The sequence below is a fragment of the Equus caballus genome, chromosome 28, assembly GCF_041296265.1.
Source record: "Equus caballus isolate H_3958 breed thoroughbred chromosome 28, TB-T2T, whole genome shotgun sequence".
NCBI lineage: Eukaryota > Metazoa > Chordata > Mammalia > Perissodactyla > Equidae > Equus > Equus caballus.
In genome coordinates, this window is record NC_091711.1 from 41,779,735 (window position 1) to 41,794,781 (window position 15,047).

At 61.0% G+C, this 15,047-nt stretch overlaps 2 protein-coding genes and 1 long non-coding RNA gene across 4 annotated transcripts; 1 reads left to right on the forward strand and 2 right to left on the reverse strand.

Moving 5' to 3' along the window:
- The first annotated feature begins 1,894 nt into the window (after positions 1–1,894).
- On the forward strand, positions 1,895–5,057 carry ATF4 (activating transcription factor 4). The gene is made up of 3 exons (XM_023631524.2): positions 1,895–3,440; positions 3,828–4,145; positions 4,238–5,057. Exons 2-3 carry the CDS (start codon positions 3,920–3,922, stop codon positions 5,014–5,016), a joined length of 1,005 nt encoding a protein of 334 aa, XP_023487292.1. The 5' UTR covers positions 1,895–3,440; positions 3,828–3,919; the 3' UTR covers positions 5,017–5,057.
- Positions 5,058–8,203: 3,146 nt separating this feature from the next.
- On the reverse strand, positions 8,204–9,582 carry LOC138921238 (uncharacterized). The gene is made up of 2 exons (XR_011433657.1): positions 9,477–9,582; positions 8,204–8,569 (listed from the first exon to the last, which is right to left on the reverse strand). It is a non-coding gene; the product is annotated as an uncharacterized lncRNA (long non-coding RNA).
- A 1,179-nt stretch (positions 9,583–10,761) lies between these two features.
- Positions 10,762–14,290, reverse strand: RPS19BP1 (ribosomal protein S19 binding protein 1). Of its 2 annotated transcripts, none has more exons than XR_011433656.1 (4): positions 14,103–14,248; positions 13,449–13,940; positions 11,656–11,753; positions 10,762–11,294 (listed from the first exon to the last, which is right to left on the reverse strand). XR_011433656.1 is itself a non-coding variant. In XM_023631526.2 (4 exons), exons 1-4 carry the CDS (start codon positions 14,152–14,154, stop codon positions 11,160–11,162), a joined length of 414 nt encoding a protein of 137 aa, XP_023487294.1. In that variant the 5' UTR covers positions 14,155–14,290; the 3' UTR covers positions 10,762–11,159. The 2 variants fall into 2 exon arrangements, 1 of the variants encoding a protein (XP_023487294.1); XM_023631526.2 differs by having other exon boundaries at positions 13,812–13,940; positions 14,103–14,290.
- Positions 14,291–15,047: the final 757 nt, after the last annotated feature.

The following is a 15,047-nucleotide window of genomic DNA, read 5'->3' on the forward strand; positions in this document are numbered from 1 at the left end:
AAGGCCCTGGAGAGGCCCCAAGGGGTTCTGTAAGTAGGGATCCCTGCGTGTGGACTCGAGACCATGACCCTGGCTGAGAACCTCTGCTCTCACAGGATCCGTCAGAACTCTGCCCTTCCTGCTGAACTCAAGGCCAAGGAGGATGGGGAGAGACAGGCCTAGAGCTGTGAGGCTGCAGCCCTTTCAGACACTGCCGATCCTATGTGGCCAGAATACCCCAGATGCGGGTTCCGGGGTTGAGGGCATACAGCGCGTCATTCACCTTTTCATTCTGATCACCTCATAGCCTTTAAACTCTTGGTGCCTGAAGCCAAGTCCACCGCTTACTTCCAGTCACTTGCCTGCCCTTCAGTAGCAGTCGATGTGTTGCTGGTAGATTTGGAATCCCTCACCAGACTTCTTGTCCTGTCTTGGCTAGTCCAGAGAGAAGCAGCTCAGCCCTGAGACCCAGAGAACTGCTATCCTTTTTCTCCTTGAGAGGAAATAAAGCGGGGAACATGATGTCCTCCCGCAGCACAGGAAGAAGAAGATAAGTCTCCCTTCCAGCAGCTTCGACTTGTGCATGTGGTATGAGATGTATCCACATGTTTCTGGTGGGACTGGTTCCCCATCCTCAGCTAGGAACACCTTTGAAGTGCTTGATCTGGATCCATGATAGAATGGATGGCACAGGCTGCCACTGGAGTCAGTCCTTCGTGACCTCTGCAGGCTCAAAACTGGGGCAGTGTTTCTTTAATTCTCAACTATCTGTATGGTCATCCAGTGCCTCCTGACAAGTCTCTCGATACAGCAAAAGGAGGACATGCCCCTGGGTCCTTAGGCCTTTGGAAGATGACTTTAGTGGCTCAGGGATTCTTATTTACTACCTGTGGTCTGAAAGACGAGAGAACTTCTGTATATCTCCACACTTGTGATTCCCCCAAGGGGAAAGAAAAACCACACTTGTCTCGGCACCCACTGTGCTTTGCATATACCAGTTATTTATAGTTGGTTTCATCTCAGTAAATAATAGGAGTCTTCTGAGGAAGCAGGATGATATAGTGGAGATAGGGAGGTCAGGGTCAGAAGACCTGAGTTTTAATAATAGTAATAATAGCAACCATTTATTGAGCACTCATCAGGTACCAGGCCCTTTTTGCTCAGTGCTTTACATATATGATCTTACCTCTTTTTAAGGATAAGGATACTCATCATCAGTGTCATTTTACAGATGAGGAAACTGAGGCTCAGCGAACATAAGTCACTTAACTAAAATGTCTCAGCTAATAAATGGAAGAGCCAGAATTCTTTTGGGTTTGCCCCTAAAATCTGTCTTCTAACCCCTACCCCATACTCTCTCCACGGGGAGCTATGTGATTTTGGGCAAGACACCTCATCCCATTAGTCCTCGGTTTACCATTGTAAAGATATTGCTGGGCTAGACTGAATCAAGCCAAGGAATGGTCTATTGTTACCTAGAATGGTGCCTCCCAAATTTTTCAACATCACAGTCCTCATGGAAATAATATTTGTATGGCCCACTGCAAAGAAGGCAGAAACTCCAGGTTTCTGCCCCTACAGGGCCTGACTGCAGGAGACTGGAGGATGGTGAAGAGCTTTCTCGGTGCTCTGAACAGATCCCCAGCAGGGAGAGCAAGGTGCTGGCCCCGACCCGGAGTCCGGCTCCAAACACGAACCCCTGGGGTTGGGCGCGGGTCCTCGAGCTGCTCACGGGGCGCTGAGGAGGGCGTGCCGGGAAGCGGCTGTGCTGGGTCAGACTCGGACGTTCACGGAAACTACCCTAGAGAGAAACCAGTTGAGAAACTCTCCCCAGGTCCTTAGGGGAACTGAATCTACATAAACCAAAACAATTTCCTGTGACACGTTGCCTACTGATAAAAAACAAAGTTTCACCGAGTAAATTTAAAGATCTGAATGACTATCGAACAACGCATGAACTGGGCAGCATCCCATCTGCCAGACAGAAAGGAGTCACGAGAGCCGAGGGCGGCGGGACAAGCACGGTACCAGCACAGGGTTCTAGTTTCAGAAAGGTCACCTTCCTCGGGGGCCGGCCGAGGTCTCCCAGGTGGACCATCGCCGAGGGAACTTCCCGACGGGCGGCGGGGGGGTCGGAGGGTCACGTTCCCGGGAGAGGCAGAAAATGCAATTGGGTCAAGCGTCAGCCTCGGCTCGGTGACGCGGGCTGGGCACGGGCGGCGCCATCTTGGGCCGCCGTCTCTTTCTAACGACACTTTAACAGGCCGGCAGGCTCGCACTGGATCAGGAGGGATGTGTACAGATACTGCAGGCCGGGCTGCAGGCTCAGGCGTCTCCCACTCGCCCAAGTCGGGGTGACGAGGCAGGGCGCGCCTCTGACCCGGGCCGGCACGTTCGCGGCCTCCTGACGAGGCCCGCAGTCCCCGCTTCCAGCGACTGAAGGGCTTGCCGGTGGTGAAAACACACACGAAATGGCCTTTTTTGCCCAGTTTCCCCTTCGGGCCTGAACCTGGTCGCAAGTTCGGAGCTCAACGGGGGCGACGGGAAGGGATCGCAAGGACCGAGGCTTGGCGCCGCTGTTTCGGACGCACTGGGCAAGAAATGCCCGGGGCAAGAGCCGGCGCAATCATGGCTGACTACGGGTGGGGGGGGCCGGGCCAAGGAGGCCACTGCAGAGAGTGACCGAGAAGTGCCGGCAGACTACAGACCCTGGCAGCGGGCACCACACCTGCTGCTCCGCCCCTGGCTGCTCAGACCCCGGCCTCTCACCGAGCAGCCCGCCCACCTCGGAGCCTGAGCCAATAGGGACTCGAGGTATATATGACTCACCACGCCTGACCAATCAGCTCGACGCGCGCTCTCCGCCAGCATCTCGCGCGATAACCAGGAGGCCTCAGACTTCACAATAAAAACCTTCTTTGGGAGGAAAGCCATTTCCCCCTCCGTCCGCCCGCCCCCGGAGCTAAACCGGAAACGAGACGCGTCTGCAGGATCCCTCCGCGCGCCGCGGCGGCAGGGGGAAGGGAGACGCTTTGATCTTAGAAGGCTTGTAAAGTAGTGCGCCTTTTCCTTTCTTGAAAGCTTGAGAAGAGCTCACTTTCTCTTCACAGCCATGCCATGATCATAAAAGTCGAGGGCTAGAAACAGTGGGGGCTTCGGTAGATGAAAAGGAGTGGGTGGGAGGCGAGGTCACGTGATCATGCGGAAGGATACACTCCACCATGCAAGCTCGCGAAGAGCGAGTCTATAAAGGGCCCGCAGCCGGCCAGCCGCCGCCATTTCTTTTTCTCCCGCCAGCAGATGTAGGTCTTCCTGCGAGCGCGGCGTTTCTCTCCTTCGCTCCCGCGCGTCCGCGGCCGCCATGGCGTATTAGAGGCAGCAGTGCCTGCGGCAGCATTGGCCTTTGCAACGGCGGCAGCAGCACCAGGCTGCAGCGGCACCCCAACGGCTTCAGCCATGGCGTAAGTCCCCCGGGGCGGAGGGGCCTGCCGGCGGCTTGGGCGCGGCCCGTGGCCGGGCGGCGTCGCGGAGGGCGGCGGTTTTATGAGCGCCCGGGACGCGTGGCCCTGTTGGGGTGGCCCGGCGCCGCTGGGGGAGGCTCTGGGCGGGCGGCCCCGATCCCGCTCGGGTCCCGCCCGCGCCCGGCTAACGTGGCGGGAGCCAAGATGGCGGCGGCGTGAGTCACGGGCGGGCGGGGCCCGGGGGCCACACCCTCCCCTGGCGGCCGGCGGGCAGCGGCCGAGCCTCCGTGGCGTCCATGTTGTGAGGCCGGGCCGGGGGGACGCGATGTGGCCCTGCCGCGTCCCGGGTGGGCGGCCGGGCTGTGACGGGCCCCGGCTCCCGCGCAGGTCCTTCACGGCCTCCAGCAGCAGCGTTGCTGTAAGCGACAGAGACACCTTCGAGTCCCGCTCGTTCCTCGATTCCTGCGAAGCCCCGAAACATGGCCGACACGAGCTTCCTGAGCAGCGCGGCGTTCGGGGGGGACTGGATGTCCCTCTTCGACCCGTCGGCTTTGGGGGCTGAAGAAGGTTTCGGCCTCCTCGACGACTACCTGGAGGTGGCCAGGCACTCCGAACCTCATGGGTTCCCCGGCGACAAGGCGAAGGCGGGCTCCTCCGAGTGGCTGCTGGTGGACGGGCTGGTGGGCGCGCCCGACGTCGGCCGGGGTGAGTGGGGCCCGCGCGCGGGGCTGGCGGGGGTGGGGCTGCGGCGCCGCGGGGCGCTGACTCGGCGGGGCCGCCCGCGCTTGGTCTTGCAGAGGATGCTTTCTCCGGGACCGACTGGATGGTGGAGAAGGTGGACCTGAAGGAGTTCGACCTGGACGCCCTGCTGGGTTTCGATGACGAGTTCTTGGCCACGCTGGACGGCACGTGCGATCCTTTCGACTCCCTCGTCCAGGAGTCGGATCAGGACCCCCCTCCGGCCGCGAGCCCGATTGGCCCCCTCCCGGAGAGCGTCCCTGGGGTCGAGCCGGTGGCCCCCTTGACCTTCCTGCAGCCCCTCGCTCTCTCCCCGGGGGCCGTGCCCTTCGCCCAGGAGCATTCCTTCAGCCTGGAGCTGGGCAGCGAAGTGGACATCGAGGGGGACCGGAGGGCGGAGCCGGCGGCCTGCCCCGCCGCGAGTGTGAAGGAGGAGGACGACTCCTCGGACAGCGACAGCGGCGTCTGCATGAGCCCAGGCTCCTCCCCGGGCTCCCCCCAGCGCAGCCCCTCCGCCTCGGGCTCCCCGGGCGCCGGCCGCGCCTCCGCCCGCCCCAAGCCCTACGACCCCCCCGCGGAGAAGGCGGTGGCCGCGAAGGTCAAGGGCGAGAAGCTGGATAAGAAGCTGAAGAAGATGGAGCAGAACAAGACGGCCGCCACCAGGTACCGGCAGAAGAAGAGGGCGGAGCAGGAGGCGCTCACCGGCGAGTGCAAGGAGCTGGAGCAGAAGAACGAGGCGCTGAAGGAGCGCGCGGACGCGCTGGCCAAGGAGATCCAGTACCTGAAGGATCTGATCGAGGAGGTCCGCCGGGCGCGGGGCCGCCGGAGGGCCCCATAGGGGCCGCGGGCGCTGGCGGGGAATAAATTATTTTGTAGGGAGCGTGGTGTGGTTGGCTGTGTGCGCGCTCGGCGGGGCTGGGGACGCAGGGGGCGCTCGACAAGTAATCAGAGCGCAGGGTGGGGTTTCCCAGCCCTCGGAGCGGCGGTCGGGACCAGCGGGGACGAGATTAGAGCCCGGGGCGGGGTAGGGGGCGGCGCTCCCCTCGTGGCGCCGTGCCCGCGCGCCGGGCTCCTCAGATAAGGCCGCGCAGCCCTGAGCCCCGCGCGCAGATTAGCTCCCCGGGTGTGGACCGTGCTGTGGGGCCTCTTCCGAGACGGGGGCTCCACCTCCCGCTCTGACACCGCGAGGCTCGGGCAGCGCAAGGTCCCGGCTCCCTGCCGCCTGACTCGGCTTCTCTGCGGGCTGAGGCCGCCGCCTTTTCCGGGTGTCAACGAAGCAAGCGGAGCCAGGGCAGGTCCCTGGTTCCCGCCCGTCTGCTGTCCAGTCTTCGGGGAACGGAGAGGTGGCCGCCCCAGCCACGCTGGGACGACGGGCCCTGACGCGGGGGGCCGCTGTGAACCCAAGACTGTGCCTCCAGAGTCTGGGCCCTGGTCCGCTTCGCCCCCGGAGATCCTGGGAAACAGGCGGGCTGCGAGGGCTGCAAGGTGGGCCGCGTGTTCCTGACTTGCTTCCCGATGCCCGGCGTGGAATGACGCTGCAGAGCCAGCCCTGTCAGGACAGCCAGCGGGGACCCCCGGGAGCACTGCCCCGAGGCGCCGGAGGGGACCTGGTGTCCGGGGCTCTTTCCTGCCTTGAGGCTAGGATTCCCCACAGGGCCGTGGCCTCCCTCCGCACCTTCTCTGAGGGAAGGCGGGCGCTCACCCTGGCCCCCATCTGAGCGGCTTGACTGCGGTCAGCTAAGTACGGGGTAAAAAAACAGCATCACCTTAGCCACGTGCGTTGATAACATGAAGAGTAAGTTCTAGTCTAAACGTTCTTACAGGGATCGTCTCCCTGCTTTACGGAGGAGGCGGGCTCGGAGGCCTGGAGTGACTTGTCCGGCTGGCAGGTGGCAGATTGGAGCCCCGCCCGGCTGACTCGGACGCACGCTGAGTGCGTGTGGCCCCGGAATTCACGGGCGCGGCTGGAGGGGGTCCAGAGAAGGCAGCGCGGGTGCTCGGCTGGTGTGTGGCAGGTCACTAGAGTGTGGACCTTTCCTCGAGAGAATATCCGTGCTCACGGATCAGGACTGGTGGGTGTGGTGAGGGGCTGGAGGAGGGCGGGGAGTCAGGCCACGGCCAAAGGCCCCCTCGTGAGCACAGCCGCCATCTGTGATCCCTGCTCTGTGCCCCACTTGGGTTTGTGACTAGATCTGTTTTCGAGATACGAAGTAAAAACGACCAGACATGCTGCTTCCGTCTGTCCCCCAGCCAGTGTCATCTGCTTTGCTCAATGCAGCAGCTGCCTGAGCCTGGGGCATGTGCAGTAGCGGCAAGAGGGGGACTCAGCTGAAAAGCGAGAGACAGCAGCCCTGGCAGTGACCCCATCACCTTGATGAGGTCCCCAGCAGTCATCAGCACCCGTGTGGGCAGCCCTTGGAGACAGTGGCCCACTCCTCCATTTGGCAGATGGAAAACCTCTTCTCTGGGTGCCTAGGGGGCAGTGCAGGCCCGGGGCCTGAAGCCAGGATACTGGGCTGTGCCCCTTTGCAGGCCCTGCAGCTAAGGCCTCCACAGATGAAAAGGCAGGGAGGGGACATGGGGCACAGGTCCCAGCAGAGCCTGTAGGCTCAGACCACAGACCACATTCGGCTTCCGCTCTCCCACTGTGCTCCAGCCATAATGGCCTTCCTGCACTTCTCTGCCAACCTCATTCCTGCCTCAGGGCCTTTGCACTTGCTGTTCCCTCTGCCTGTGAGATTTCCCACAGCTGCCTCCCTCTCTTCACACAGGTCTTTAATGTCACCCCGGAGGCCTTCCAAGACGACTCTGCTAATATCCCAGCCCCTCTGCTTTACCCTGTTTTATTTTTTCCCATAACTTTTTCTCTAGTTGACTGACTTGTACACATTTATCCATTTCCCCTTCCCCAACTACAATGAAGCAAGCCCTGTGACGGCTTGTTCCTTCCCACATTGCCAGGACCTGCAGCAGTGCCTGACAAATGATAGTACTTCTAGCTCCCATTTACTGAGGTCTGAGGCACAGCTCTGAGTGCGTACCGGGTGTCGCTCAGAGCCTCACAGGAGCTGTGAGGAGCCGAGGAGTCTCCTCTTCACTGATGCAAGTCTGGGGGTGAGTGCTGGCTCGGGGCGGCTGGTAGAGCAATGACAGCAGCCTCGACACAGGCCATGCCCAGCACAGAGTGAGTGGTGATGGGCGGGGAGGGAGGCCGAGGGCCAGCCCCTCTGCACGTGGCCGTTGGTGGCCTCTGCAAGGCCTCAACCAGCCCCAGCCCCAGCCGAGGAACGCAGAGGCAGGACTGGGCTCCACTCCAGCTGGGGTGGGGGACTCCCGTTCAGAGCCAAGCCCTCCGCTGCCTGCACCTGGAGGCTGGGGCTGCCCAGCTCCTGGCATTTCCCGCCTGTTTTGTCTCTAGGATGAGGCTGCAGGTCCTGGAGCTGAGGAAATGGCCTTCCCGTTCCTCTACAACTATTCATGGGCACCCACTGTGTGCTACACACTCTTCTGGGGGCTGGGGATTCAGCGGTGAGCAAAACACAGGAGTCTCTGCCCTCAATCTGGCAAGGGAGACTGGCAAGAAAAAGACGACATCCGACTTGAGGGAGCAGCGGGAACGGCATGCAGAGGGCTGGGATGGAGGATTTCCTCCTTAAGGTGGGGATTTAGGGAGCCCCCCTCCCCCAGATAAGGGGGGCAGGAAGTGAGGGAAGGAGCCCAGCCAGGGGGAGGAGAGTTAGGGGCAAGGAACGAGCACCCAGGGCCTTGCAGCCCTGATAAGGCTTGAGTCTCCTCCCAGAGCCGGGGAGCCCCTGGAGCAGGAGCGACACTGGTTTCCATTTGAGGAGGATCCCTCTGGCAGCCTGTGAATGGCAGGGGCCTCCGCAGTCCTCCAGGCGTGGACTGGGCTGGGGTCGGTGCGGGCAGGGAGGGGAGCTGGGCAAGGCCTGGATGTATTCCAAGGTCAAGCAAGTCAGGCCCAGATGAGAGGCGACAGAAATGATGCCCTAGCGAGTGGCAGGACATAGTTTCTGTTTCCTGAGGTGGGAAACCAGGGGAGGAGCAGGGTTTTATTTAAGTGTTTTGATGCTGGCAGAGGGTGGGCTCAGTCATCACGGGGGGGTTGGAGGTGTCTCTTAGACACGCGGGGGGGATGGCGAGAAGGCAGTGGACACAGAGACCGGGAACCAGGAGAGGGTCCAGCTGAAAGTCCCTGCAGAGGCACCCGAGTGCCAGCACCCCTGTGTCAGGGACCACATGGGGCGAGGAGGGCGCTCACAGTCCACTGGAGGCACAGCAGGTAGAGCTCAGACCAAGGGGAAAGCGAGAGCTCCAGGAGTCAGAACTGTCCGAGGCTAGGCGTCCACCGTGGAGGGGGTCACAGCAGGCTGCTGGAGGAAAGGGCACCTGAGCTGAGCTTTGGAGGGTGGGGAAAGTTGTGGACATGGAGAGGATGGGGAGAGCAGCCCAAGCCAGCCAGCCCAGGCACACTGGGAGGTGGGAGTGGATGGGCACACGCCGTGACGGCTCCGACCCCAGCTCTGCTGGAGGCTGGGGACCTGCCCGCCCACCCAGCTCCTGTGGACACTTGAGCTCTGGGCGGGCCTGGTGGGGGCCTGTAGCTGGGCCCAGTGAGGTCCCATGTGGCAGTCCTGGCACACTCCTGCCCAGCTCCTTGTCCAACCCTTCCAGTCAGAGGACAGGGAGTGGGGATGGCTCGATAGCCCGTCACTGTGGAGCCACAGGAAGCTGAGGCCGGGGCCCTCCTGTGGTCACCGTGTGGGTTCCTCTGACATACTCAGCCTGCCTGCCCCCAACCTGTCAGCCACCCAAAACCACCGAGACAACCGCTTCCAGGCGCTTTACACCCACTCCTGTCTCAGCCGTGGACAGCCACCTCCTTCCGCGTCTTTAGCCACGGTGCGATTCTGGCAACTCAGTGTCCTCATATTTGGGCCCTGTCCCTTCCTTTCCCGGAACATCTGTCAGTCACAGATCCTGGGGCTCATGGTCATCATGGTGAGCACCCCCCACCCCCAACTTCTGCATGTCCGCCCACGGTCACACAGCTCCCTCCTGCAGGGCCTGCAGCAGCCTCCCCTGGGCCCTGCCGCCCTCTAACCACCCGCACCGGAACCGTCCAGGGTGACTGTTCATACAGAGCCTGAGCCCCACCCCAGTCTCCTGGCCCAGACTCTCAGGGGTGAACACAAACGTGAGTCACACCAAGGTGCCATGGACGTGCCCCACTAGTGCTCCGTGGCATGAATGTAACCTAAGATTGACTTTAAAACTCACAAGCAGAGAAGCAGCAGAGGCCCTGCTCTCATCCTCCTTGGGAGGCCACCTTGTCACTCGACACCTGGGAGGAGGCAGGGAACATGAAGGTGACTGTGGAACTTGCTGGAAAGGGGCTCTGGAGCTCAGCGGCTGGCCAGGCTGTTCTCAGAAGCAAACTCCGAGGGAGCGGCTGAGCCAGCTGCTTGCTAAGCTGCTGAAAGAAGGGCGTGAGTCTCCAAGGATATCGAGTCCTCCCCACTGGGGTCGTTAAAGCGTGGTAGGTGAGGAGGAGTGTGGAGACTCTGAGGAGGACCAGCCTCCACTGTTCCCACCCTTGAGGAAGGCGGGTCAGGACCGTTTGGAGCCACAGCCCCTCCTCTCCGCCCAAGCCTGACCACCTGGACGGACGGGCTGCTTCCTGCGGCTCAGGTGGAGGCCACCTGCAGACAGCCGCCTCCAGCTCGGCCTCAGTCCCCACGTGGGCAGGAAAGCTGTTAATAACCGGCAGCAGACCCCTGGGCAGCTGGGGCTGCAGGCGAACCCATCGTGGGTCTGGCAGATTCTCACTCCCCAGCTGCCCAGCCACAGGGGACCCTCAAGAAGTCCTCCACCAGAAAATGCCACCACCTAAGGAGCCCCTTAGCTGGGGGGAGGGAAAGCGAGGGGCTCAGGAGACACATGGAGCTGCCTGAAGGTGCCCAGGGCCTTTTCTCCGTGAGGCCCGCCCCCAGCCCCGCCTCTAGATTCTCTAGGCCTCCTGGTCTCCTCCACACCGATGGCTGGGCTGGTCTAAACCATCACCCGCTCGTGCCTTCCACCGTGGCCCTGGCACTGCGCTGCTGGAGACGGCCCAGCCTCTGCCCTCACAGAGGGTGGCCCTGGCCCCAGCCCCACCCTGCTCCTCCAGCACAGACCTGAGTGTGAAATCCTGTTCTCGAGATCACTTCCTCTACTTCCCCACCTCACGTGACAGAGATAAAAGAAAAAGAAAGGTGGCCTTGACCGCTGGCTTTGAGGCCAAAGCCCTCCCCCTCCCCAGACCCTGGTGCCGCCTTCCCGGGACGAAGCCCCCAGCAGCTATTTTTGCCTCAAGGGCTACTTCCTCAGCAGTGGCTGCCCCCTCCAGGGCAGGAGGCCCGTCCGGAGTACGTTGGCAGATGCTGTGTGAACTGCTCTTCGGGCCACCTGCACTGGGGCTGGACTGGAGGATGTCCGACCAGGAGCCACAGGGAGACGGGGGAAAGGAGGGCGGGCTCCTGGTGCCAGAGGAGATGGGAGACACCCCATACGTCACATCAGCCTCTCTCTCTCGGGTCCATTTATTAGAACCTGTTGGCCTATCCAGGACCCTCCTCCTACTCCTGGAGGCGGGCGAGCGCCCAGTAACTGGCCTTTCCATAGCACACAGCCTGGAGGCCTTACCTGGGCCAAAGCAGAGTCAGAAATGTTCCTTTCTGGCAGGGCCTCCTCCCCAGCCTGCAGATGTGAGCTCCAGTCTGAATGTAAACCCTCCCCAGGCTTCCAGCTCCACTGCAGCCCCGCCTGGCTCCAGCTCTGGGGCTTCCTTGAGCTGGGCTGGCCGTGGGTTGCTGTCTGCTGGCTGCACCGTCCACAGTGGGGGCCTGGGGCCGGCAGAGGCTGTGAGGTCAGAGGCGGCGGCTGGGCGCGAGCGCCTCGCCCACTGCGCCGCCCCCCAGGAGCCTAGCTGCCGAAGTACTCCTGCTGGAACTTCTGGAAGTCTTCCTCAGTGAACACGGGGCCCTCGGCCTTCTTCTTCTTCTTCGTCTTGGCCACAGGCCGGTCACAGGCTTTTCGGCCCCGGTTCTGACGCACAATCTGGGGGTGTAGCAGAGTCAGGATCCCGGGTGGTAACTCCGGGCACATGAGGGATTTCCTCTTGGAGCCGCACAGCCTGGCACAGCTGACCCAGTGCTGCCCTCCCACCTGGCCCTCACACCCTCCTGGGGGCAGGGCACATTGTCTCCATGTACAGAGGGGCAACATGAGGCCCACGAGGGTCACAGGGGACCAGGCCAGGTCCAGCCTCCCACCTTCCCTGCTCGGCTCTCAGCCCTCCCAGCACAGCAATGTGGTCCAGCTCTGAGGAGCCTGGTGGTGGCTCAACCTCCATGCTAAGTCTCAGGGCTCGGACCCTCATGGATCCCAGGAGCAGCCCCAGTTCCCAGCGCCGACAAACCTGCTGGGTGACGGACTCCGCCACGGCACTTCTGGCACTGGTCATAAACTTCAGGTTCACCCCCAGGTAGCCTCGACGCTCTCGCTTCTGGAACTCGGCTGTGGACGACAGGCAGGGTGGCATCATTTCGCTCCCTCCCTGGAAGCCTGCTGGGTCCCCTCCTCCACCTCCCTACTCCACCTGCACCCCGCGGCCCCGCCAAAGGCCCGTCATCCCGTCTCTGGATTACTGCGACAGCAGGGCTCCTGTCTGTCAAATCCACCCTCCACACAGATCCCGCTGAAAGCCCCCTCGGCTCCCAGGTGCTCAAGTGCCTTACTGGACAAATCCTTCTGAGTGCTGCCTGTGTGTCAGGCCCTGTGCTGGGTGTGGAGCACACAGCAGGAAATAGGCAGGCAAAGACGGGGAGCTTGGATTCCAGGGGGAGGGAGATGGTAGAGAAGGTTAACCGTATGTTAGAGGGCAATACATTCTATGGAGAAAAACAGAACAGTACACAGAAATGGGGAACGCCGGCAGTAGACGGTTGCAATTCTAAGTAGGAGGGTCAGAGAAGTTCTCAGTAAAACGATGTTTGAGCAGACTCGAGGGAGAACACGGAGATCTGGGGGAAGAGCATTCTAGGTAGAGGAAATAGCCAGTGCAAAGGTCCTGAAGCAGAAGTGTGACTAACAAGTTTGAAGAACAGAAAGTGAGTGGGGAGGGGAGAGCAGCTGGGATTGAAGCTGACAGGGGCAGACCACCAGGCACTGTAGGAACTGGGGTTTCACTGACTCCAATGGGAGGCACTGGAGATCGCAGGGCAGAGGAGAGCCGGGGCCAACTTATGATTTTACAAGATTGCTTCGCCTGCTGTAGTGGGGGCGAGATTACTGGGTGGGGGGAGTGGGAGACGGGAGGCCAGGTAGGACGCTTTGCAATAATCCAGGCAAGAGATGATGTAGCTCAGACCAAGGTGGCATCCAGAGGTGTCGTCTAGACTGGCCACTCAGACTCAAGTTCCCTCACTCATTAGTTACGTAGCATCACAGGGCGGTGGGGCAAGGGCTGGGATGGATGGGGGCGACGTCTGGCATCCTATGCTCCTGCCTCACACCAACATCACTGATGCTCACGTGTGTCTCCCTTTCCTGCCTCCACGCTTTCGTTCAGGCTGTGTTTCCTTCTCAGAATTCACAGTTCTTTTAACAGATACTGGAATGCATTTTATGCCCCTGGCCCTGGGGACTCAAAGACATACTGGGAGCTCACCAACTCCTACCACATGTCAAAACACCCCACCATCCTGTCCACACCTGTCCCCCTCCTTAAGTGGCACCTCACCCCCAAGATGCTCTACTAGAAAAGGGGCTCCATTCTGGTATTTCCCTCCTCCTCCATCCTCACAGTCAACTCTCCCTCTCACTGCATCTTCCCCGGCACATTCTCTTGCTAACTCTGCACCGTGGCCTCCGCCCAGGCCACCACACCTCCCACCTGCACGGAGCAGGTAAGAGCAGGGTTCTGAGACACACTGCCTGGCTTCTACCTGCACCGGCGGGGCAGGTGCCTGTTTCTGCATCTGTAAAATGGGGGTGATGACAGTACCGCCCTCGCGGGGATACTCTGAAGAGTTAAATGAGCGAACATTTGTACAGGGCCTGGAACAGCCCCGGGCACGCAGAGTATGAACTGTCTGTTAAATGCTCCATCTCTGACCCTTGTTCGCTATGTCACCTGTACCGGCTTCTCTTTCAAATTTCCAAAGGCCACAACTTCTTTCCGACTCTGCATGGGTCGTCTCTATGGAGTACCTGCCCCTGGCTCGCCCCTACAGGTCCTGCGGTCTGGGCTTCAACGTGGCGCCCTCAGAGAAGTCCGATGGGGCCCTTCACTCTCAGCCGTCTCAGAGCACCGGTCTACCTTCCTGGCCCCGTCGCGCTCAGCAACCACACGCTCATGTGGAAACTCCGACGCTCCTCCCCACTCCAGGAGGGCAGATGAGGATCAGGGTCGGCGTGTCTCCGCCACTCCCGTTCTCCCAGGCCCCGCTCCGCGCCCGGCGCACGGAGGCGTTCCAGAAATGCCCGGGGCCGCTTCAGCCCGGCCTCCCGCGCCCCCTCCTCCAGGACGCCCACCACCCCGGGGCCGCACGCCCAGCTCCTCCCCGGGCTCACCCAGCGCGGACTTGGGCACCTTTCCCTTGGCTGAGTTCCGCAGTTTCTGGGCCTGGGTCGCCTTCGCCTTCCGGGACCGCTTGCCCGGAGGCCCAGTGGGCTTGGTCTGGCCGGGCGCGGCGCCGGGGGCTGCGGGGGAAGAGAGAGGACCGGGCCGGGGTCGGAGGGCGCTCGGGGCTCCCATCCCACCCGGGCTGAGGCCGGCCGCGATCGTCCCGCACCCTTGGGGCCCCGGCCCCCATCCCCGCCGCCCTCCCGGCTGCGCTGGGCGTCCCCGGCAGGCCTCCTCACCCTCGGGTGCCCCCAGAAGCTCCAGGCCCCGCCGCAGCAGGGCCGCCGACATGGCTGCGCTTAGCTCCGCCCACACGCCCAAGCTACTTCCGCCTTGGCCTCCCGCGTCGTCTCCGCGGAAACACTAGCCGGAACAGAAGGTTCCGGAGTGGGCGGGCGGAAGTGCCCACCTTCTTCAAGACGCATGCGTTAGGCTTTTCGGTCGGCTAATGTGAGGAAAAAGGGGCTGGATCTGGAGGCGGGGCAAACGCACAGAAGGACGCACTTGTTGTCCAATCCCAACCGCTAGCGGGCAAGGCCACGCCTTCTCCCGGAAGCCGTCCACTGCTGGCCCAGCCTGGTTGGTCCAGCCTCTCGGGACTGGCCGCTCAGTAGTGGGCGGGGCCGGGGGCGGGGCCGGGGCGGGGCCGGGGGAGGGGCCGAGTGTTACCTTTCTCAATTTTTACGAACAAGGAAAATGTAGAGTCCGATCTCTTTTCGTATACTTCAACCAAAGCAATAGATCGAGTGCGGCATGAGATCCAGCTGTTTTCCATTAAGCCAGACGTTAAAGACATTTGCAAAAATACAAAACGATGTCAATGGTTTCCCACTATTTTGTTTTTTCTTTTGGAAGATACAACTATTTTCATAAAAATGTGTTGTTTATGTTAACATGCAATGGGTTTGTTATTATTTTAAATGAATTAATAAATATTTTAAAAATTTCTCAGTTTTAGTTTCTAATGTAAATATCAATTAAATATTTACATGTACAAAACCCTTTGGGCTCCGGAATTTTTTAAAGAGTGTAAAGAGGTTCTTAGACCAAAAAGTTTGAGAGCTTCCGGCCCAGAAATGACCCTTCTTGTAGCGGGAGGAACACTGCCCTGTACACTGCCCCATCTGCAGCTCCTGGCCGAGTCCGTGGCACAGAGATGCTCAATAAATGAGCAGTGGGTGAGG